This window comes from Daucus carota, chromosome 1 (assembly GCF_001625215.2).
Source record: "Daucus carota subsp. sativus chromosome 1, DH1 v3.0, whole genome shotgun sequence".
NCBI classification, from domain to species: Eukaryota; Viridiplantae; Streptophyta; class Magnoliopsida; order Apiales; family Apiaceae; genus Daucus; species Daucus carota.
The window spans coordinates 38,677,872-38,702,637 of NC_030381.2; the positions used below are offsets into that span (position 1 = coordinate 38,677,872).

Consider the following 24,766-nt stretch of genomic DNA (forward strand, 5'->3'; position numbering starts at 1 on the left):
ATCATGATGGTAACTTACTGCTAAGCATTCAAGATTAAATTGAATCAACTTTCAGAAGAACTCTTCGTTGCTTCTAGTATATAAACATTGAAGCTCACACAACCTAAGCAGTTGACGATACCTTTAAAACAAGTAGAATAAGCCGATTAAATGAACACAAGAAGTATTTCCCTTTACTAAGTTTGGAGCAAAGCTAAATTATTATATCCCACCTGGAGTAATCTCATTCTTGACAAGGTAGAAAATAACATAATCTTGAAACAGGAAGTAGCTCTAAATTTTGGACAAAAATACGCAATACTCAAGTAAATGCTAACTTCTATTTTCCGGTGCTAACTCCAAGAATTGCTGAACAGAACAAAACAAGATCAATATGAGTACTTCTCACCAACATCAGGATAAAGTTTCTTGTATATGGTTATTGCCACCGGAATGATACTTGCAAGCGCAAGAGAGAGATGATCAGAGCTACTTGTCCTTACAGAAATCTGGCCATTAAGCTTATTGTTGATTCCAGCTCGGACAGTCACCTTGGAATTGCGTCCAGTAGAAAAAATCGCTAGACTGTTGAACCCCAGTGCAAGGTCCCCTCTCCACTTTATTAAAGACAAACCTAATGAGGACTGAACCTGTCCAATTGGATAATCAAGTTCCCTGCGTTGCATTTCGATATTAGCTCCATATGCTACATCCTGCTGGGAACGGACTGTACCTGCACTGGCAACCAAAGAATACTGCTTTCCAAAAGAAATCTGATCCTCAACTTTAAGCCCGCTGACAACATTCTCCCCTAAGAAAGTAACTGATACCCCAGCAGCTGTTTTGTTCTTCCTAAAATTCTTGAACTTGGTTTCACCTCTGATGATATATGCAAGTTGCTTACCCATATTCTGAATGTCAAAACCTGCCATACTTGATCCATTTTCCCCATGTTTTGCAGCAATGGAAGAGTCCAAATTGATGCTGAACTCTTTTTTATCTTTGGTAAGCTGAACAGATATAACAGCCGGGAATTGACTGAGAATGGCTAGACTCTGTTCAAGATTGACCCCTTCATATCCACAGTCATGATCCCAACCATGAGTGTCCAGAACCGGCCTTGCCAGAAATTGCGAAGTAGGTTCCAGAAACCTATACCTGTGTGCTGGATTATCACTATCAAAAGAAGGTGGCAGGGCCATGTCCGGTAATGGAACAGACACTGGAGCTGCAGAACCAGCATCAGGATCTTCATCAGTGTAACCACTATCATTCACATAGTCCTTTCCTTTTTTCTTCATCTCTTTCATTCTTTTCAACTCCTCCTTCCACTGCTTCTTCTGCAGAAGCTTCACACGGTAATCATATTCCTCAAAGTAGGCATTTCTTTGATCCTTGCTCAACTTAGCAAGCTGAGATTTCTTAAGAGGCTTGAAGGGTGGAAGCTGATCATATTCATCTTCATCCTCTTGGTCTGAATCTGACAAATCTGCCAAGTCAATATCAGAATCACCATTGTCACCACCTTGTTCAGTGGAGAGTTTTGGGTGCGCACGCGACTGCAACATAGAGGACAACATGTATGGAAGAGGGGGTGAGCGAGTACGGAACCCAAAGAGCTTACGCTGGTCAAATAATTCTTGAGGCTTTGACAGAGAATTTGCTTCTAATAATATTTTCATTGAGTAGCACAACATCATCAACTCCGGCCTCCATGTATGGCCATTTGGAAGAACCTTCTGTCCTCCCCTAGTCTTTCGGCATGACGGATGATTTTCAACCAGAGATACCATCATATTCATCAAGCTTGAGCTTATCATGCGTATATCACCAAGAGATTGACTAATAGAGACCTGCAGGACACGAGATCGTTGGGATACAAAAGCATCATAACTTAAAGGAGAACCAGATGGTCCTTCTGGAGGTGCAGAAGCAGCATGTGTAAGAGTTACTATCACACTACGCCATATAGCAGATCCAAGAGAACTGGTAATCGTACGCAATAGTGGCAAATCATTGAGATCACGAGTTTGGGAATCCAGACGATCTACATACAAAACAACATCAACCGGGTTCTTCTTTGTTAATTTCTTGACAGAAGACAAGATGCTGCGATTGAAAGACTGCTCCATTACCGAAGTCTTGAGGCCAGGTGTATCAAGGACCCGAATCTTTACCCCATCAACCACACCTACAATCTCTTTGACGGCAGTTGTAGCTGGCTCAAATGCATCTATCCGAGTTTTCTCTTCACCGAAAATTGCATTAACTGTTGCACTCTTTCCAACTCCAGATTTCCCAAGAACGAGTATGTTCACGGAGAAATCTAAATCATCTTTCCCATCTTCCTCCAGCTGCAAAGCTGTCTGCTTTGCAGTGTCAAATCCAAAAAGCTGACCAGTTTGCCTTCCTGCAATAAGCGCCAGCCTGTACAAAACCTGGGCTGGAATAGAATCATCCGAAGACACCCCTAATCTCTGAATAATTCTCAAGAATTTTACCCTGATAGACTGCAACTTCTCCAGCTTCCTCTTCTCCTCATCACTCAAGTTGTTCTCAGGTTCTTCACTACCAGAAAAATTTGATGGAGTAAGAAAATTGGACCGATTTGCTCGTGGAGCAGGCCTCAAGGACTGCATTGAGGATCCTAAACCAGCAGGACGCTCAAATTCAATAAGCCTAGAACCATCTTGAGAGGTCGTCATAGTTATATTGCTTCCATCTGAACTCGCACCTGTTGCTGCTTTTAAAAGAGCTGTTAATGCCGCTGAATCAAACATCTCCTTACCCTCTCCTTCATCACTGTCCTCTTCTTCAGAGTCTGTCGCGATTTGCCCATCTACTCTATGTGCATTATTATGAGAACTTTCTGCACCTGAGTTGGAACCTCCCGATTCACGTTCCAACTCCTCAATAAATTGCTTTGCAGCTTCAGAACTTCCAAACAGCATTCCATCAGACTCCCCGTCAGAACCTGAGCCTTCTACATCATCCTCACTTGCTTCTTTCTCTTTAAAGTTCTGTCCATCTGTAATTTCAAGTGGGTTTAGTTCCGCAGAATCAATTGCAGAGGCCCCATTTTCTTTTATCTCATCTTGAATACTTACACTGGTATCTTCAGTTTGTTTATGTTCTTCCAAGTTGGCTGGAATACTAGTTATGGAATCTATAGTACCAACCACGGCTTCAGCACCAGTACCAACTGAACTAGGTGCAGAAACAACTCCTAGTTTGGATTTAGCATCTTCCTCAACCTGTGTCACTGGCTTGTTTTCATTTTCTTTAATATCTCCAACATAGCCAACAGCTTGACCATTTTCTTCCACTTCACCGACAACAGCCACTCCAGGTTTTGACACATCCACCTGTATATTTTCTACTAGAAAGTCCCCTTCAGGTGTAGTTTTAGCATCTGCAGAACGAGTTAATTCAGTACTATCAATACCAAGTGGCTCAATATTCACATTTTGAACAGCAGTGACATTATCACCGAATACTTGTTTAGGCTCATCATTAGAGCCCACATCCACATCAACTTTATTTTCTTCTTCCCCGACAACTGCCACTCCTGGTACAGCCAGCTTCACTTGTATATCTTCCACAACAGAGTCTCCTTCAGGAGTAAATTTTGTACCATCCAATTCAACTAACTCGGAAGTTGTTGGTGCAACGCCATGTTGAACAGAATTCTCGTTAACAGTCCCAGTTCTCGCCTCATCAGTTTCATTGCTCAAGCTCAAACTATCAGTGTCCGTAGGAACCACAATATTTTGAACTGAAGCCTCCTCAACCGTCCCAGAACTCACATTATCAGAATTATCTTTAAAGCTCAAACTTTCAATATCCATAGGAACAACGACATTTTGAACTGAACCCTCCTCGACAATCCCCCGACTTACTTGATCAGACTCATCACTCAAACTTCTACTTCCATTAGCACTCTCATTTCCTTCTATTTCCCCAACAACAGCCACTCCAGGCTCCAACAAATCAACATTTATAGTCTCCACAACAGCATCCCCTTCACGTGTAACCTCAACACCCTCCATCGGTTCCACAACCCCAACACTAACTTCCTCACTCCCACTGCTCTCAACAACATGTTTCTCAACCACTTCACTAACACCCTCCTCACCACCATTATACCCCTCAATCTTTTTCTCATCCAACAGCACCTCCTCGCCCTCCAACTTAATCTCCTCCGCCCCGGCAACCTCAATCACCTTATCTTCCTTCAACCCCTCTTCCAATACCCCAACCTCAACATTCCCCCCCACGTCACTCAAATCACCCTCCAAGACCACATCTTTGAAACTCCTCCCCACCCCACCCTCCAAGACCACATCTTTATAACTCTTTTCCTCCCCACCCGCAATCGGGGTTGCGAAATCAGGAGAACCAACAAAAGGGTCACCAGAATCAACACCACCAACAGTCTTGATTTCCCTAATCTCAACCAATTTATCACCCAAAACAGGCTTCTCTATCTCAAAATCCTCCTCACCACTCACAAACCCACCATCACTAATAGTACTAAGACTATCATTTTCATCATTATCATCAACTTTCAAAACATCAGAATCAATAACATTCTTATCTAAATAAAAAGATGACGACTTTAAAGAACCTGGATTCGAATCAGAAGAACCCATTTGATTTGCAGCACCTTCAGTTGAATCCATTGATCAATAATGAAGCAAAATGATAAATTTTGTGTGTATAAATTAGGGTTTGCGGATTGAATTGTTTGGGGGGTTTGGCGAGAGAGAAAATGATAAGGTTTTTGCCAGCGCCAAGGCAACAAAGGTAGAATTTTGGGCTCTGGGGTTTTATTTCTTAATATTTAATTAAATTGTTTTTGTTGGTATGTATGATTTTCTTGATTTTACTTCCTCTTATTTCTCATCCACAATAAATGATTATTATCCTTTTAATTGTTATCATAATGAACTGCATAAAATCTTTATTGTGAAGTTTCTTCGGCGAAAAATCATCATATGAGAGGAAAGTGTGGAGATGAAAAATAAAATTGCATTAATTTTTACAATAATGTGTATTATATATGTATACAAATTATAACTATAATAACTTATTATACTATAATATATATTATATATGTATATTACAATATTAAAAATATAGCCGACCACAACATATGAACACAATTTTAATATTTTTCGTTTCTCAAGTCAGGATACACTTATGTCAACGATGATAATTTTTCTTTATATTTTCTCCTCTACTCATGTTGCTTCACATACACCGTTATAAATCCGTATTATGTATCATATTGCACATCTACAAAAATATATGCCAGCACTAAATTATTTTTATCCAGTTGAAAAATATAATATAATTGATTTATGATGATGTTTACATATAAAAGCTAAAATTATATTAAAATATATTGAACAAAAATCATGAACAAGTACAAATTCAATAGCACGCATGTATGTATCCACATATACCAACACACACGCGCGTAATTTCAGTTTTATTTTTTTTACATTAGACAAAGAATAAGTGTATAAATATGAGTTCTTAATAAAAAATAAGTGGTGATCTACACAAATCCAACGGTTACTTGTTGGCACCAAAGCGATTATTTATTGGTACCAAAGAAGATAGATTTTCGTCAATGATTTTTTGAGGTTGTGTGCTCACAAGAAGATGGATTGCCATCTATGATTTTTTGAGATTGTGTGTTTTTGTTCAGGTTTTAGTTTACAAGTAGTAATACTTTTTATTTATTCATTTTTATATTCATGTAAACTGGATTTTTCAACAAAACTTGAGTTTAATAATAGGCTAAAATATCACTGAATAACTTGTAATTGGATTAATGAACTCAAAAAACTTTTACTCGGACTAACTGGACTAGTTTAAACTCGCAATTAACTAACTGAACTAATATAAACATGCAATCGAATAAGTAAACTGGTCCTAAACTTGTAATCGGCAACCAAAGTCAATAAATTTTAAATTTATAACATATTTTAATTTATACAAATTTATTTACCCAATTTAAATTAATTTATTTAGTTTTTAATATAAAAATTAACAATTGATAAAAATGGGGAGGAAAGGGGGAAAATTTTGGAAAATTGTGGAGAAAATATTTCTTATATTTATAAGAAAAACAGTTTCTTCCGAAGAGAGAAAAGAACCAAATTCTAGTATTATTTTCCCTTCTGTTTTTTGAACTCAGAACATAATAGCTTCAAGGCCGAACTCATCTTTACGTTCAACAATGGATGTAATGATACACTCTTCGTCATTTCTCTTGCCGGAACTCCCCGCCGACCAAACCTCCGGCGCCGGTCCGACATACGCGCTTGTATTGCTCAATCAACACCTCCCGCGTTTCACTCCACTGCTCTGGAAGCACGGTAATTTCCTAAACCCTCTCTTAATCTGTTTAGGGTTTTTGTTTGGCATTTTTATCTTAATTAAGATAATTTGCACTGTCATTAAGATTTCCGTAATTCAAATTGTTGATAACAAAGTATATGCAGCTCAGCTTCGTGTATGTGCTGATGGTGGTGCTAATCGTCTTTACGATGAGCTGCCTGGTCTTTTTCCGGACGAAGATGCTTCTTCTGTGCGAAACAGGTTCGTGTTTTCTCAGGCTGATTTGTATCGAATGAATTGTCGTAGATTTTGATATATTTGGGGATTATAGGTATAAGCCTGACATGATCAAAGGAGACATGGATTCGATACGTGCAGAAGTACTAGAATTTTATAAAAATATGGTATGCTTGCTTGTGCGTATTGCCTTAAGATAGTTTGGATGCATTGTTGTAGTAGTACTCGAATGATTGGAAAATATGGCACGGCTTATACTTATTACCTTTGGCTGAATTCTATGCATTTTTAGTCACCGTGTCTTTGTGCTGAATTCCAGTGGGTCCCTTTTTCTTAATGGACTTTGCACCCAATTTAAACTGTTTGAATCAGCTAGAAAAGCATTTTTGGCTGTGATTTGTTGTGGCATTTGGTTATATCTTCGAATCCACGACTATGAGGATGCTGTTATGTTATACACATTAGCACAACTTACATGCAAACTAGTAGCAATCATATTGGCCGTAGAAGCGTTGCTAGGATTCGGGACTCAAGTTTTTAATACCAAATAAAATATATTGAGGAAGGGAACTACAAGCCCACTAATTTTCAGAGACTACCAGCCCCGGCGATAAACCTGTGCAGTCAGCCCAACTGCACAGGGTCCAAAATCTTCAGGGGCCCCATATAGTTTAGGTCCATTACAGTATGTCTGCATCGAAACAAAACGCTATAAGAAAAAAAATTAAAACCTTAACTAATACAAAATCAAGATGCAGAGTCTGATGATTTTGTCCTGTATTCCTCTCTCTCAGCTTCGACTTACAAAAATCTAAGCTTCTATTTCAATGAACATGATTATATCTTTCTATTCAATTAACGTGTTCCAGTTTAGTGGCTACTTGAATTGTGTATCTGTTTTTCAATAATAAGGGCCCGATATCCACATTTAGCAGAGGCCTCATCAAATATCTGTTTTTTAATAATAAGGGTCCAATATCCACATTTAGCACAGGGCCTCTTTATTCAACGAGCCGGGCCTGGATGACTACTCTATTGTTATAATTTGTTATCACAAATTTAACTCATTTTACTAGATATTAGAAACTATTACTTTATTGCTAGAATGAGACCTGTTGTTACCCTTCACTGTATAATCATACATTTAGCAAGCAACATCATAGATATACCATTTGGAGTCATCAAATCTTATGCTAAATAGGATATGTATTAACCTTAGCGCAATTTAACTGCTGTTGCGCAGCACGTGACATCATGGCTACCACTGGACCTGTTTTAGCAATTAATAAGAACAATCATAATTTAAATGGGAATAATAAATGCAAGAATTTGTCTCTTCAAAGATTGTGCCGTGGCCTAGGTACCTTGTCAGTATCCTAAGGCTCAATATGTTAGCATTAAGTGGAAATCTGTATCTGAAGAAGTCTTTAATATTTTATGACATTGTATCAGAAGTTTTTGTTATCTCACGTTTTGCGTCCAGCCCCGTGTCTATAGGTGGACAAAGTAGATTGGAGTTCTATTTCTGGCACACTTTTAGGGCCTTACATATCAAGTTCCTTCATCAGTCATTCTGTAGTGGAAGCATTTTTTTGTCAAGATGTTCTATGAATGCTTATATATAATGATATCCACAGTCCTCTTTGGCATAACATGCACACACAATCACACATGACACATCGAGATGCCTTGTCGAGAGCATAATAATTAGTGTCTTGGAGGGGTGAGATCTTTTTAAGTCGTCGACAATTTTTTTGCAGGGGACCAAGATTGTAGATGCATCTCATGACCAGGATACCACTGATTTGCATAAATGTGTTGCTTTTGTTCGTGATTTCTATGCAGATACAGAAACGTCTACAGTAAGCTGCTTGTAATATATATTTGGACATTCTAGTTATCCAGTGTACTATCACTAGTTTTGTATGCTTAAACTAAAATTCCGCAAACTTCATAGTAGTTGAACTCTTAGGTGTGCATGTAATACAAATTCTAACAGATCTCACATTGAGTGCCTTGCAGGGACTCTGGTCTTAACTCTTTAATGACCTTCACCTTAAGTTAAGATTTAGAACAAAAGCTTCATATAGGTGCTTACCCTGTTCACTTCTAACCAAACACTAGGTGGTTGGAAAATTAAACAGTAGCCTAAACAAATTCATTAAAAGATATTTATACGTATGTATGTAGTTCCTGTAGACGAAAAGAAAAGAAAGATTAGTTGTTCAAGAATTGCAGCTTTTTCCATGGTTTTTATTGTTGTTGGCCTCTTCATATTGGTCTTCAACCCTCTGCTATTCCTCTGTGTCATCCACAAATAAAAGAAAACAAGCGGCTTCTTTTTACTATATCTACTAGGTTGTATATTTTCTGGGATCGTCTTGAAATGGAAACGTCATCATTCCGTGGTGGTAATTTTCTAAAGTTTTTGTACTTGAAATCCCTGACCAGTGACAATAAGCTTACAGGGGACTCAGGCATAAGCATTTAAATGTTTTGCCCCTGCAACGGTCCAATCCTAGCTCCGTCCTTAACTGCGTACTATACACCCTACTTGGTCCACCCGTCATCATTCTGGCTAGGCTCTTTAAAAATCTGATGCATTGGAAAATGATGTTTGTATGGGGTTTGGGGAGTGCCAAACCCTCTGGTGTTTATCAAAAATGACAATGTTGGTTGGGGAATGCCATGTGTTTTTCTCTTTTTGGAAGGAGCCGCTTAAGCTTATTTAGATGAACATGGTAAGGTTCTTGAAGTAATAATTTATAAATTTTCCAGTTATGCATTCTAGTTGTTGGAGCACTCGGTGGAAGGTTCGACCATGAAATGGGAAATATCAATGTTTTATGTCGTTTCTCAACAATACGGATAGTACTTGTATCTGAAGATTGCCTGATTCAGCTTCTTCCCAGTACCCATCATCATGAAATTCATATACAGAGCTCAATTGAAGGCCCACACTGTGGGCTTATTCCAATTGGTACACGTTCAGGAAGTACTACCACTACAGGGCTTCAATGGAACCTCAGTAAGTGATTAGTATAATATACTGTATATTTTTTTCTTGGCATCAAGCAGCCTGTTGAACATGACAACATGAAACTTAAATCATATATCAGATATCATCTGTCATATGTTACACTGCTTTTTTGTTGCTTTAAGGAGCGAAGGGAAGATTGTTGGATCATTTCCAATAAGAACAATAAATTCCTTAATAAAAAAATTACATTACCCTGTGCTTTATATAAAAGGGCTAGATACCTTTGTTATACTTTGTTCGTAAATTTCTTCTTGTAATGCATCCTTTTATAACTAAACTGTAGCTTTAGTTTTGGCGGCATTTTAAAATACAATGCACTTATATGAACGGTTCTTATGCAGCTAATACAGAAATGAGATTTGGTGGTTTAATCAGCACGTCCAATATTGTTAGAGGAGGGATTGTGACCGTGCAATCCAGTTCTGATCTTCTTTGGACGGTATCCTTGAAGAAATCGTAAAAAATATTGAACACAGGAAGCAATTATTGGCATGCAAAATTGATATTCGGAGGTGAAGATATATAATTTCCTGCCTCCTGGCAACCAAGATTGATGTTACGAGCTGAAGATGTATAGTTTCCTTTGAACGATATCATTTCTGTTTCATGGAAATAAGATTTTTGGACTTAAAGTTCCACATTTCCATTTTCTCATGAAACCTTGACTTCATATCATACATCTATGAACTCAGCGAAATGAATTCTATTACAATGTCGAGGAACAAATTCATAAAGTCTAATTTTATGTGATCACTCAATCTCGAGCTTGGTTATTAATTATTCTTAAACAAATAGTAAAACTCAGCTGCTCTTGGCCTTATTCGCTTTGTATGTTTGATGGTATTTCCAGAAATTTTCATATTATAAATATATATTTAATGATTTATTAATGATTTGTTATATATTGTTTGTCCCTCATTAGCCAGAGTACCAGTTCAAGGTGTCAACCAGAACATATTAATTTTTGAGAATGACTCTAAATGTGAAATATGTCATATATGTAAATATCTAAAATATATTTTTCATAATTACTTCAAATTAGATAATGAAAACAATTCAAATTATTGCTACCAAACTTTAAAAAATATATTAAAAATTAATATATACATCCTGAACAACAAATGTAATATGCAACAAAATCAGGTTTAATAAAATCTATACTATACTATAATAAGCCAAAATGGGTATAATTTGTAGTCCAAGGTTTTAATTATATTTTTTGGTTTGGTAGTCTCCTTTTGGTACTACAAGTCTACAAATGTGGAGTCTATTATTTTTTGGTTTGATACTCTCTTTTTGGTACTACAAGTCTACAAATGTGGAGTATATTAATATTATATTGTTAAACAGTTTCAAATACTAAAAACACTCATAAGTCATAACAATTCATTATCATATAATATTTCATTAAAAAAATAATAATGATGTTATAAATAAAATTATAAATATACAATTCTGAATATCTTTTTTTAAAAAGAACCTTCATATAACTCTTTTTAACTTTAACGTGTTCTATTTCAATATAAACACGAACTATTACATAACCTTTTTCAACATGATCGGCTATGTTTGGAAAAGATTTGAATTTTCTGATTTTTTTTATTTTTAAATTTACGTGTACTAATTTCGGATTAAATGTACTAAAATCCTGACACACACACACATATATTTATTTATTAGGGTTTGTCCATTTTCAAGTAATCGGGAGAAAATATAGTCAGTTGAATAATATAATTTAATTAAAATTCAATCCATTAATACTAAAATACTAATAAAATGATGTTAAAATTTAAATTATAAATAATAAATTATGAACTATATATCCGCCCGTGCTTCGCACGGGTTAAAGGCTAGTATGTTTTAAATAATAAAACTACTATGACGAATGTCGAATAGGATTAGTATTTGATGAAGTTAATAAAGCTTTAAAAAACATGTTATAAAAGAACTGGGTTAATAGGCAAAAACATCACTGAACTCATGGCCAACTTGCAGTTGGGTCATTGAAGTCAAAAAGTTTGCAAACGGATGACAGAACTAAATTTAACTTGCAATCAACTTATTGAACTAATAAAAATTTGCATTTAGGTCACTGTGCTGTTAAGTATGAGTTGACTTTAACGGAATCCGTTAAAAAATAATAAAAAAATTTGAAAAAAATATAAAAATTCGATTTTCATAAAAATATTCTTAAAACTTAAAAAAATCTGAAAATTTTGAAAAAACTTTAAAAAATATGGAATGTTTTTAAAAAAAATATGAAAAATGTAAAAACTTCGAAAAAAATCTAAAAATTTTGAAAAAAAAAATTTAAAAATCGAAAAAATCTGGAAATTCAAAAAATATACCTAAATTTTTGAAGTTAAAAAAAATTTAGACTTTTTTCCAAATTTCCAGATGTTTTTGAAGTTTTAAATTTTCAAAACCGAGTTTTTAAAAAATCAAATTTTAATATTTTTTTCAATTTTTTTATTTTTTTTAACGGATTCTGTTAAAGTCAACTAATATTTAACGGCGCAGTGACCTAAATGCAAATTTTTATTAGTTCAGTGAGTTGACTGCAAGTTAAATCTAATTCTGTGATCCGTTTGCAAACTTTTTGAGTTCAGTGACCCAATTGCAAGTTTGTCATCAGTTTGATGATCTTTTTGCCTATTAACCCTAAAAGAACTATACCAGCGAAATAATTTTAAACCCTTTGCATAAAGTAGACACAACCAATCCTAGGTTTTCAACATTAGTCTCTCTCGCCGATCTGATTACACGCACAACACATACATAAATAGCTGTCTGTTCTTCAGTTCCGTGCCCTAGAAAACATGGTACGTAATTCTCTCGATTCTTTTAATTTAGGGTTATTACATGTACATACATACATATAATTGTGTTAATTAATTGTGTTGATTATGTTTTGCAGCTGCCTCTTTCTCTGCTAAAGACCGCTCAAGGTCACCCCATGGTATGTATATACACACGTGTTTGTATGTATTGCTGAATTGTCGCTTGAATAATGTGTTTCTAGGGTTTTTAGGGATTGATCTTGCACACATAGTATAAGTTGATTTGTAGCTGCTGATGTTATGCCTATTGAATTTTGAGTACTTTTGGTGCTTGATTACTAGAGGGAAAGTGGGAATTGGCTAAAGATGTTAAACCCTTTTCGCCTATTAGTTAGGAAATTTAGCAAGAAATTAAAATTTGACAATGATTTCTGTAGGCTTTGGGAAGCATGGTATTAGTTTGTGTTTATTTTGATTGGAAGGGAAGTTGTGATTTTTCTGGACGTTAACTGCTATGAGTTTTTGTGTAGGATAGTTGTAATGGTATTCCTTGAAATTATGTTTGCTTGATTCGTACTAATTTGGCTTTGGTTTTAGTTGGTGGAACTTAAGAATGGAGAAACCTACAATGGACATTTGGTAAACTGTGATACTTGGATGAACATCCATCTGCGAGAAGTTATATGTACCTCCAAGGTGTGCTTATGTTGTTTTTTACTGGTCCACAGCTTTTTACTTAATTTTATGTATGTCTCGTCTTTTGCTTTCCTTTTATACTCATGGGTGGTCCTGATTGTCTGTGTTTATAATTTAGGATGGAGATAAATTTTGGAGAATGCCTGAATGCTACATCAGAGGCAATACAATAAAATATCTTAGAGTTCCAGACGAGGTATGCTGTCAGTGTCTGTTTATTGATATTAAAGTTTTATATAGCTCATTTGAGCATACTCTTTAATAATGTTTATGAAGAAAAGGTTGATTTTCTTCTCTTTCTAAGATTCATGATTGGTCTAATTTTACCTGTAGTCCTTTGAATTCTTTGTTAGCAGATTTTGTCATCCCTACTATCATTCTCACTTATTGTTGGCATGTTTCTTGATTTTCAGGTGATTGATAAGGTTCAGGAAGAGAAAAGCCGTGCTGGTATGTTCCACTATTCGACCTATTTAAAAAAATTACAGTTTACTCCTTTCACTGCACCCATAATGGTGGACTTTATGAGTATACTAGGTTCCTAATTATTTAGACATCCAAAAGCTTAATAATCTTTTTTTTTTTTACTTTTAATTGTACGACATACTTGAACTTTATTAGATCTCTCATCTCTCTATGTCACTCCGTATAAAGCTGATGCAATTTTAATGAAGTTTGAACAGTTACAGTGTGATGGGTGATACATAAGCACGAGTCTTTGAACTCTTTGTCAACCTACATGGAACTAATATTGATATCGAGGAAACCTAAAAAGTACATTAAGGGCTTGCAATTCCAATTTCAGTTACTAGTATATGCTATATTTACTGCTGCACATTACGAAATTAGTTGTACTATAAACTAATATGTTACCTAATGCCTAAACATTTGTATGCAAAATATGTACTTTCCAGTTTATGACTTTACTTGATTCAGATGAGTGCAGTTAAAGATTCAGAATAGGAACTGTTTATTAGTTAAAGTTTTGCCGAAGAAAATTGTAGTAAATAACTCGATTTTCAGAAGCAAAACAAAACATCCTTCTAGTGCTTTATCAGTTGATGGTAAAATCATAGATCACAATATACATCTAATTATTAAGTGTATATGATTCTAGTTAATCATGTAAGTTTGAAGTATTTAAAATTAAAAGTTTGTTTGCATTTATATATCTTTCCTATTTATAATTAAATTAGAACTAGTAATAAACAAATACTTGAATGGATTGACAATATAAATAATGATAAGGGTTTGCAATGTCTTTCATAATTACAAACTGGATTTGAAAGAATATTAGTGGAGGCGTATCTTTACAAAAAAAATAAAATAATAATTCTTCTTTCTTTTGAGTTCTGAGGACACTCCTTTTGTCACTGTTTTTTATAGTGCAATAGCCTCTACTGATGTTTTTGTAAAATTGACAATTCCCTGAAATTGCTTGCTTGGGCCATTTGGCATCTGCAGACAGGAAACCACCTGGTGCTGGGGGTCGTGGAAGAGGAAGAGGTAGAGAGGATGGTACTGGTGGGCGTGGAGCCAAAGGCATGGGCCGTGGCATGGATGATGGACTTGCAAGAGGCTCAACTGGAGGAAGAGGCAGAGGAGGTCCTGGTGGAAGAACAGGGGGAAGCAGAGGTACCAACTCTTCATTTCTTACAGCTCATATTATTGGATATATATAAATACAATACTGTCACCTATTAAATGCTAGAATATTCAAACTTGTAAGAATGACAATAAAAGCATGTAGAATATCAAAATGATTTACATGTAATTACGTAAAAGACAAAATGTAATCGTAGTCCTGTACTAGGTAGAATACCAAAATAACTGTTTCAAGAATCAAACAAATAACTTAAGCTAGTTGTAATGATTTAAGGAACAATTACTAGCTGGAAAGATCTGGAAATTGGTTGGGCTGGGAAATACAGTTTGTTTTCACCATGTTCTGTATCATACCTAGAGGTGGCCAAACGAGTGGGTCGGCTTGGCCTGACTTGCCTCGGCTCGCCGAAAAATCGCCTGAAACCGGCTTGTAGCAGGATGTGCAGGAATCGGCACAAACCGTATAAATTGACGAGGCGTTCACGAGTTGGGATATACAGAACCGTGATTAGGCACAGCTTGCCCCGTGACTTGGCTGGCCTCGCAAACCGCATGTGAACTTGCCGAGGCGAGCCAACTCGCCTCGCATGAACCGTTAAAATTACTTGCATCCTCTGTCTTCTTAAGGATTATAATTTATAATACCAATCATCAAGGTCCCAGTCCTCGTAAAATGCCCATACTTCAACCTTTTTCAGGTAAATTTCAAATCGTTCCTGTGTCACTCCAGGAACCCATGAACGAATTGTAGGAAAATGCTAGTGTTCTGCTCATTATCTCTTCACTCAAATTTAGATCTAGACAGAAAGATCCACAAGCAACAGGCAAACCTGCATCACAACATCTTCTTTCGCATAAGATTACAGGAACCGGTTATAAGTTATAACCAACACGAACCTCATATTTTGATATGGCATTATTCTGTGCATAGAGATAGTTCTAAAATAATACGGTAACTCGTGTAACCCACGAGCTGTGCACGCTTTGTCATTCTCTGAACCGGCCCGAGTCCGGCACGGCTCGTTAAATTAAGCGTGCCATTCACGAGTCAGGCGGTGGCCAAAGTGGCTCGCTGGCGAACTGGCACGGCTCGTCCTGGCCCACTCGTTTGGCAACCTCTAATTATATCAATGTAATACAAATTTTTGTAGCATAATTTTGTGAAACATATGGACTAACTTATATATGAATTGGCTGTTGTGGCAGGTGGAGGTCGAGGTCGGTAGATTCAGGTTGAGGAGCTGGAGAAAGATTGGGTACTGGTGGCTGCTTTTAATGGTGTACTTGCTACCCATTCATGTTCGGTACACATGATGTAAACCAGTCGATTTTATAATGAATTCTGTACTTTGGGGGGGGGGGGGGGGGGTAAGTTTTAATATGTTCGTCTAATTCTATTCTAGTACAGGGATAGAAATGTATGCTAATGCAGTTGAGATTTTCCATCAGTCTTATGATTTGTTTTGTGTTTGATCTTCTTCTCTTGAAGAACATGTTTGTTGTCCAGATGATGTTTTCTTGAGCTTGATTCATCTCGGTTGATATATTTTATGATTTATAGTCGCTGCCTTAGGTGACTGAATTTCGTGATACACAAAATGGTTGCTGGCCTTTGAAAGTTGAATGATAATAGCTGTTAGATCTTTTTCAACGGATCCGTAGTGATCACCTCCTCTCTTCCTTGGACAATATTTTTTTCACCGAATCATCTGTTTTTGTTTTGCCAGAATCACCAAAAAAATTTAAACCCAATTTCCCCCAGATTTTAAATCAGTAATTGTTCCTTGTGCTTTCTTTGTTAACATAGTTCAGTTTGGTATGACTGGTATAAAGCTGGTAGCATATTAGGATTTAGGTATACATACATAAATTAGAAGTGTAGAGGGTTTCAGCTTGTATTTATGATTATCATCCAAAATATGATGGTTTGTAAAACTTGCATGTGATGTGGAGTCTTTATTCGACTTTAAACAATGTTAATCAACACCTATTGATTCTGTTTTTTCGCAGAAACCAGAGCCTTTAGCCATGAAAACCACGAAGACTGGTGAACATTTAAACACGTGCCATTCCGTGTTATAAATTTTTTGATTTATTGACATCCGATTAGGTATTATAAAATATAACGACTGTGAATTTTATTTATAATTTAAATACAAAAAATCATATTATATAAAAATTACGTATTATGTGGTTAAGTGTTGATTTAATATTTGCCCTTGTGTGAACTATTAATTGTTGTATCGAGTTAGTGTTTTAAAAATGATTTATTTACTTTTCAAATTTCGACGAATAAGAAATATCTCCAATTTGAATTTATAAGAAATACAAAACCATTCTTAAAAATCGTTTTTATCGTTTCATTTAGAATAATTATTTTTAGGAATTTACAAAATTGTCAAAATATTATTTTGATAAAAATCTGATTTTAAAATATTTTCCAAGTCCATTTAACTTCTAAATCGCTTATAAATTTCAATAATGCTCTATAAATCCCGAGACTTTTATTTTATTCGTTTTATAATATTCCGGGATTTATAAAAATATTTCAGTAACTTTTCGAAGATATTTTGTTACAAGTTATTCCGATAATCGATTAAAAGCAGGCTTAGATTAGTGATTATTCAGCATAAACGAGACACGTGGCAAGCCAGAGCTGCAGCACGTGCCCCGTAACACCGCCATTCTTTTCTTTTAATTCCAGTTCTCCCCTTTCCCTTTTATTTCCACGTTAATCTCTCCTCACCCCCTCTGCTAATCTCTCACACTCTCTCCCGTACATATCTCCTCCATTCCTCTTCCACCTTTGTTCCCCGTTCTTTTCTTTTCCCCAAAAACCCGCCGCCGCAGCTGTTCAAACTCCGGCCAGTCGCCGGCACCACCACTGTGTTGTTTCTTCTGATTAATTCACCCGCGATTCTTCGAGTTCCTAGGCAATCCAGACGCAGCCTTGCTGTTTTCGGACGAATCCAGCCCTGTTCTTCAGCCTCCAGTGTTGTGTTAGCGCGGTATAACCCAGTCTCGTGTATATAATTCGATTATTATGATTTTGGTTATTTGGGTCGGATTGAGTTGTTGATTGGATGCTTAAATTCGGATTAATGTTAGTTAATTTCTACTAATATTAATACTTAAAATCAGGATTGTGTCTATAATTAGCGGATTGTTATATGTGTGTATTATACGTGCTTGTTAAATGTGAATTTGTATATGAGACTCGGATATAATTGTGTGTTGGTAGTAACTATCGGGACCACTAAGTTATTTTAATTTAATTGTTGATTGATGTTTGATTTGGATTGTTGGGTTTACAAGTTAGTAATTATCTTACGAGGATTAGAAGTAAAATTTTGATGATACATCTATGTATGCCTCGACTTTTCGGGTATATGTGTTTATATTATTAAAATTTATATTTTTATAATGTGATAATTGATTATTAACTTTTCGTGCCTAGTTGATCCTGTAAGTCTTATTAAACGTATTTTGTGTATAGTAAATTAGCAATCCTGCTAAAAGTTTTCTTATGTGTTTACAAGAAGTCAAGGCGGATTTTCTTATGTGTTATGTGTTTACTGCAAGTCAAGGCAGATTTTCTAATATGTTATGTGTTTACTGCAAGTCAAGGCAGCTCTTTTCATGTATTAAGCAATATTAGTGGCTATTCTTGGTATTGAAAACAGGTGGATAGTCCTATAAACAGAGGAGGTGCTGCCGAAATTTTGTTAGATATTATATGCATTTAGACTATTTAAAGGTGTTTGATAGATAATAAGTAGAGACAATAATATTGGTATACATGTCTACGTGATACGTGATCACTAGTAATCTTTAATAATTATAAAAGTATTTCTTGGTTGACTAAGTTCTATGTGTTTGGCTGAAATTTATGTTTATATAAACGAAGGGTAGTGATTAAGTGATATTGAGGATATGACTTTGGATTCAAATAGTTAAGACCCAGTCTTCTATCCTGTAGGTTCCGGTTAGAGAGCCTAACAGTATAGTGCAGTCTTATCTCTAGCATTCTATTATCAAGGCAAGTATTTCTACCCTACTTCTCTAGTACCTATAGATACTAAAACCTTCTTTATATCATGATTCAAATTATTTGCAATTACTCTCTTGTGAAGCATATCTAGTGTTTCCAAACTTTTTGGTTGAACGGATAACACTTTTGGTATCGACTCTACACTATGATATGCATAAAGAAATTGTTTTAACAAAATGTTATTTTGGCTCTTGAATTACATGATGGAACTGCAGATTGTTCTAAAAATTAAACTATTGGGTTGTTTTTGCGTAAGAGGCTCGGGCACCAGCCCAGCGTGAAAGGTGGCTCCTTAAGCCCGGATTACCGGAATTCGTAATATTTGTCAACCTTGCTGAATAAGCTTGGTTTATGGACTATAGCATGACTGATCATCTGTTATAGCCAGGTGTCCAATGATTTTTAAAGCCCAATAAAATTGTGAATAGTTTAAAGAGAAGTTATCCTGCCTTCAAGAGATATTTGCTTATACATTCATTTCTGCAGTTTTAAATATTTTCACTTTTTTATTATGGCATTGCTGTACAACAAATATAAATTTCATTATGTTATACTTGCTGAGCATTTCTTTGGCTCATACTTGTTTATTTTCAAACTAACCCCTTTCAGATGCCAAGGATTAGAGCAGCCGCTTATAAAGTTTCCCAGAGTTATCTTTTGTGCTAGGAAAATCGCAGGATGATGCTAGGAGTCTTGGACTAAGTGTGGATTAGTTAGTACGACTTGTTTCTTTGAAGTTGTATTATAGTGTCAGTATGGTTGTAGTGGAAAACTCATGTAGTAAGGAACCTATGTCGTTGTTCGTTTGCAGTAACAGTTTAAACCTTTCGCAGACTTAAACCTGGCAAGATCTTTGGTCAGGGGTGTAATGGTATATATTTATTATGTTAATCTATTCAGCTGTCATTAGTTTATTTTATTGTTTAGTTTATTCTTTTTAGTGACACCGAATCTGCACCCCAGATTCTGGGCTGTCACAGTTGGTATCAGAGCTACAGGTTTAAGTCACTGTGTTAGGTTAGGTTAGGTAGAGAGTCTACCCTTATTAGTGATATTTGGACTAGGTGATTGAGTCGGCAACTCATGTTGAGTTGAAAGTTAAGATTACAGGATGTAGTTTTAATAAATATTGGTTAGGATATAGTGTTATAGCTTAGAGTCATTGTTTAGTTCTGAGCTACGTGCTTGAGTTAGGACCTAATATAGACTGTTGCAGAAAGGACCAGGACTATTAGAACTATCCACATTAATACAACCAGGGTCAGCATGTATCAGAGTCTTGTGTATTGGTTAGCGCATGATAGGCTATATAAGATCTTAATTATTGCTAAGGATTGTACTAGTATGCTATCCGTATTATGATATGTTGCTATTTGTTGAGATATTGTGGTTACTTGATCTGTAGTTGGCATATTGTGAAGATCTATTTTGGATGACATTTTATGAATTTTTGGACTAGCAAACAATGTGTGATAGTGAATTTGCACTTTTTCAAAGGACTATACATATTTATATATTTGTTCAAAAAATAAATGAAGCAAATTGCTAAAACAGATTGTTTGTGGTGACAAAAAAATGTCATCTGAAAGATCACCACCGAGCAATCCTGGAAATCAGGGTACTTCAAACCAACCAACTATGGATCAGATACTACAGTTGCTACAGCAACAAGCGACAAATATGGTTCAGCAGCAACAACAATATATGCAGCAAAATCAACAGCCGCATCAAAATCGTCAAGTAGAGGCACCGATGTCGACGTTTAAGTCATTTCAAGCAATTAAGCCCCCAGACTTTGATGGATCAAAAGGACCTATTGAAGCAAGGTCTTGGTTGAAGGAAATTGAGAAAGCTTTCAAATTAGCAAAAGTAAGTGAGGATCAGAAGACTGATTATGCTAGTTACTTTCTGAAAAACGAAGCTAATTATTGGTGGGAATCGGTAAGAGCTCTAGAAGGAGATGATGTGATCTTGTGGGATAGGTTTGTTGAACTGTTCTTAGAGCAATATTTTCCGGAGCATGTACAAAGCCAACTAGAGTTGGACTTCTTGGAGTTAAAACAAGGAGATAAGAGTGTAGCGGAGTATGAGAAGAGGTTTATGGAGTTGGCAAGGTTTGTCACAGCCTACGTGGATACTGATTTGAAGAAAGCTAAAAGATTCCAACAAGGGCTGAGATCGGATATTAGAATTAGTGTGGCAGCTTTAAGATTGAAGACTTATGCTGATGTGGTTCAAACAGCAATGGTGATAGAAAGAGAGCACAATTTAGATAAAAAGGAGCAAGAGAGTAAGAAAAGGAAGGTGGAAGCAATTGAAGGAAGTCAAGGCCAAGGAAGTTCTCAACAAGGATTCCAGAAGAGGCAGAATTTCCAACAAAATAGGAATCAAGGATTTAAGAACCCGGGACAGAATGTTAATAGGCAGTTTAATAGGCCCCCGAATCAGAATCAGCAAGGTGTAGTGAAACCTCCAACACCAGACTGCAAGAATTGTGGGAAGAAGCACTCAGGAATGTGTGGAAAATTGAACATAGTATGTTTTAAATGTAATAAGAGGGGTCATTACGCTAATGAGTGTAGAAGTCAAGGGGCAATGAGGTGTGACAATTGTGGGAAAACTGGACATTATACCTATAATTGCAAGAACCCGGCACTAGCAAGCGCAATGGTACGTGTGCAAGGATCAACATCAGGGAAGAGGCCTAATGCTAGGACTTTTAACATGACAAAGAAGACTTCGTCTAAGGATACAGATGTGGTAGCAGGTACGCTTTCTGTTAATTCCGTAGCTGCTAAAGTTTTAATGGACTCAGGAGCATCGAAATCTTTTATATCCGTGGAGTTAGTTGATAAATTAAATTGTAAGATAAATGATTTAGAGGAGGCGTTGATAATAGAAGTTGCAAATCGTGATAGAATACCAGTTAATCAAGTCTGCCCTCAATGTAAGATTGAGGTATCAGGAAATTGTTTCATGGCTGATTTAATACCCTTTAGGTTAGGAGAGTTTGATGTTATACTAGGAATGGACTGGTTATCTCAATATAAAGCTAAGATAGATTGTAAGGGTAAGAAGGTAGTATTGTTCACTCCAGAGGGAAGTAAGGTAATTTTTAAAGGACAAAGGCAAGAAAAGAAGTTTTTAACGGTCATGCAAGTGAAGAAACTATTGAGACAAGGATGTGAGGCGTATTTGGCTCATGTAGTAGACACTAAGAAGAAGGCACCTAATCTAGAGGAGGTTCCGGTAGTAAATGAGTTTCCTGAAGTGTTTCCAGATGAGTTGCCAGGATTACCACCAGCTCGCGAGATAGAATTTTCTATTGAGTTAGTGCCAGGAGCTGAGCCAGTATCGAAAGCTCCGTATCGAATGGCTCCAGTGGAAATGAAGGAGTTAGCGAAGCAGTTACAAGAATTATTGGATAAAGGAGTGATTAGACCAAGTGTTTCACCTTGGGGAGCTCCAGTGTTGTTCGTTAAGAAAAAGGATGGGAGTATGAGATTATGTATAGATTATCGAGAGTTGAACAAGTTAACTATTAAGAATAAGTACCCATTACCAAGGATTGATGATTTATTCGATCAACTTAAAGGAGCAGTTTGTTTCTCGAAGATTGACCTAAGGTCTGGTTACCACCAGTTGAAGATTAAGCCTGAAGATATTCCGAAGACTGCATTCAGAACCAGATACGGACACTATGAGTTTTTGGTGATGTCGTTTGGTTTGACTAACGCGCCAGCAGCATTTATGGATTTAATGAATCGAGTGTTTAAGGAGTATTTGGATAAATTTGTGATTGTGTTTATTGACGATATTTTGATATATTCGAAGTCAAAGGAAGAACACGGAGAACATTTAAGGATTACTTTGCAAAGGCTAAAGGAGAAGCAATTGTACGCTAAGTTTTCAAAATGTGAATTTTGGCTGGAAGAGGTTCAATTTTTGGGTCACGTAGTTGGTAAGGAAGGTATAAAGGTGGATCCAGCAAAGATTGAAGCTGTGATAAATTGGGAACAACCAAAGACACCGACTGAGGTAAGAAGTTTCCTAGGATTAGCAGGATATTATAGGAGGTTTGTAAAAGATTTTGCGAAGATTGCAACACCATTAACCAAGTTAACTAGGAAGAATGAGAAATTTGTTTGGAAGGATGAATGTGAAAGGAGTTTTCAGGAGTTGAAAGAAAGATTAGTAACTGCTCCAGTGCTAGCATTGCCGGATGAAAAAGGAAATTTTGTGATTTATAGTGATGCTTCTTTGAAGGGTTTAGGCTGTGTATTAATGCAACATGATAGAGTTATTGCCTATGCGTCTAGACAATTGAAACCGCACGAGCAAAAGTATCCGACCCATGATCTAGAATTAGCAGCAATTGTATTTGCATTGAAACTATGGAGACATTACTTGTATGGAGAAAAGTGTGAGATTTTTACGGATCACAAGAGCTTGAAGTACATATTTACTCAAAAGGAGCTAAATATGAGGCAACGGAGATGGTTGGAACTAATTAATGATTATGACTGTTCTATTAATTATCATCCTGGAAAGGCGAATGTAGTTGCAGATGCGCTAAGTAGGAAGGAAAGATTGTTAGGAATCAATAATTTTTGATGATAACATAAACATTTTTGTAACATGTCTTACTTAGAATCCTTATCAAATTTCAGTTGTAATTGTTACATTTCTTGTCTTTGGGAATTATCAACGGATGGGTAGAATAGGATGGCTAATTGTAAATATCCAATGCCATGTAATTTTATCTAAGTGAAGGATATTCAACTGATGAGATGTAACTGTTCAACTGATAAAGACTGGATGATGTTTCAACTGATGAAAATCAAGCATTCAACTGAAGACAAAGTGTTCAACGGATAATGCTGAGGAATTCAACTGATAAGACTGGAACAGCATTCAACTGATGGAGTTTGTAATTCATTCAACTGATGAGCCAGGCATTCAACTGATAAAGTCAATAGCAGTTGAAAGCAACCAGTACCTTCAACTGATAAAGCAAAGAGCAGTTGAAAGTGACTAGAGCTTAAGTCTGACAAATCACATGGATCGAATTACACTAAAATAGACATGGAAGCCTAATTAGGAAAATAAAGAAGAAGCAGAAACATACTTATCTCATGCAGTGCAATCTGGATCAAATCAAGATGATGGTCAAAGATGAAGACATCTCAGAAAGCATGCATAAGACAAAGTTGTGCAGCATTGTTTTTAGATTAGAGTGCATTTTGTAATCTAGCTAGAAGCTTTGTAAAACTTGGAGTATATAACCAAGTTAGTAGCATCAGTTGAACTTGTTCAAATTACTTGAGAAAAATCTGAGAGTTAGAACTAGTTTTGAGTGATGAACCAGCAGCTGTGCGAATTGTAAAACAATCCACAGATTCTTCTATATAAAATCTCACGGGTGGATCATTCAATCCACCCGTATTTTTAATACTTGGTGTTTTTCTGTTTACTGTGTTCTTAGTGTATTATTCTTGAATCTTTTAAGTTTGTAAAAGATTGTATTCAACCCCCCCCTTCTACAATCTTTCTCATAGTTGGTGTAAAATAACAATTGGTATCAGAGCCAGGTTCCCAACAAACAGGGAAAAAGATCAACACTGCTAGAGAAAGATGGGAAAGAAGGATGCTGGAGTGAAGATTCCTGTTCTTGACAAAGACAACTATTTTCACTGGAAAGTGAGAATGCATCTGCATCTGTTGTCCATTGATGAAAGCTATGTGAACTGTATTGAAAAAGGACCTCATGTCCCCATGAAGGTCTGCACAAGTATGGGAGCTGATGGTGAAGACATGGTAGGTAAGATGATTCCAAAACCTATCCATGAATATTCTCAAGAAGATACTGAAGAAGTGCACAAGGACAAGAAAACCATGAATCTTCTGTTCAATGGTTTGGATCAAGAAATGATTGATAGTGTTATTAGCTGCACAAGTGCCAAAGAAGTTTGGGACACCATCAGGACCATCTGTGAAGGGAATGAGCAAGTTAGAGAAAACAAGATG

General features: G+C 36.1%; 3 protein-coding genes across 5 annotated transcripts; 2 read left to right on the forward strand and 1 right to left on the reverse strand.

Annotated features, from left to right (window-relative positions):
- Positions 1-151: 151 nt before the first annotated feature.
- Positions 152-4,794, reverse strand: LOC108203115 (translocase of chloroplast 159, chloroplastic). The gene has a single exon (XM_017371867.2). It carries the CDS (start codon positions 4,659-4,661, stop codon positions 369-371), a length of 4,293 nt encoding a protein of 1,430 aa, XP_017227356.1. The 5' UTR covers positions 4,662-4,794; the 3' UTR covers positions 152-368.
- A 1,350-nt stretch (positions 4,795-6,144) lies between these two features.
- Positions 6,145-10,319, forward strand: LOC108210882 (thiamine pyrophosphokinase 1-like). 3 transcript variants are annotated; one of them, XM_064083148.1, is made up of 6 exons: positions 6,145-6,368; positions 6,486-6,591; positions 6,662-6,734; positions 8,328-8,429; positions 9,346-9,595; positions 9,949-10,319. In XM_064083148.1, exons 1-6 carry the CDS (start codon positions 6,230-6,232, stop codon positions 10,065-10,067), a joined length of 789 nt encoding a protein of 262 aa, XP_063939218.1. In that variant the 5' UTR covers positions 6,145-6,229; the 3' UTR covers positions 10,068-10,319. The 3 variants fall into 3 exon arrangements, with proteins under 3 accessions (XP_063939218.1, XP_017237825.1, XP_017237834.1); XM_017382336.2 differs by having other exon boundaries at positions 6,495-6,591; XM_017382345.2 differs by having other exon boundaries at positions 6,227-6,368; positions 6,500-6,591.
- Positions 10,320-12,287: 1,968 nt separating this feature from the next.
- On the forward strand, positions 12,288-16,251 carry LOC108209567 (sm-like protein LSM4). Its single transcript, XM_017380546.2, has 7 exons — positions 12,288-12,429; positions 12,525-12,566; positions 12,985-13,083; positions 13,202-13,279; positions 13,497-13,533; positions 14,548-14,718; positions 15,895-16,251. The coding sequence occupies exons 1-7, from the start codon at positions 12,427-12,429 to the stop codon at positions 15,912-15,914; spliced, it is 450 nt and encodes a 149-aa protein (XP_017236035.1). The 5' UTR covers positions 12,288-12,426; the 3' UTR covers positions 15,915-16,251.
- The last annotated feature ends 8,515 nt before the right edge of the window (positions 16,252-24,766 follow it).

What these genes read in the sequence shown, in the direction of transcription:
- LOC108203115 (XM_017371867.2), bottom strand. Translation starts at nt 4,661, where the DNA reads ATGGATTCAACTGAAGGTGCTGCAAATCAAATGGGTTCTTCTGATTCG.
- LOC108210882 (XM_064083148.1), top strand. Translation starts at nt 6,230, where the DNA reads ATGGATGTAATGATACACTCTTCGTCATTTCTCTTGCCGGAACTCCCC. An exon ending in TCCACTGCTCTGGAAGCACG is followed by an intron (nt 6,369 to 6,485) that starts GTAATTTCCTAA and finishes TTGATAACAAAG; the next exon opens with TATATGCAGCTCAGCTTCGT. An exon ending in CAGATACAGAAACGTCTACA is followed by an intron (nt 8,430 to 9,345) that starts GTAAGCTGCTTG and finishes TAAATTTTCCAG; the next exon opens with TTATGCATTCTAGTTGTTGG.
- LOC108209567 (XM_017380546.2), top strand. An exon ending in CCGCTCAAGGTCACCCCATG is followed by an intron (nt 12,567 to 12,984) that starts GTATGTATATAC and finishes CTTTGGTTTTAG; the next exon opens with TTGGTGGAACTTAAGAATGG. An exon ending in AAGTTATATGTACCTCCAAG is followed by an intron (nt 13,084 to 13,201) that starts GTGTGCTTATGT and finishes TTTATAATTTAG; the next exon opens with GATGGAGATAAATTTTGGAG.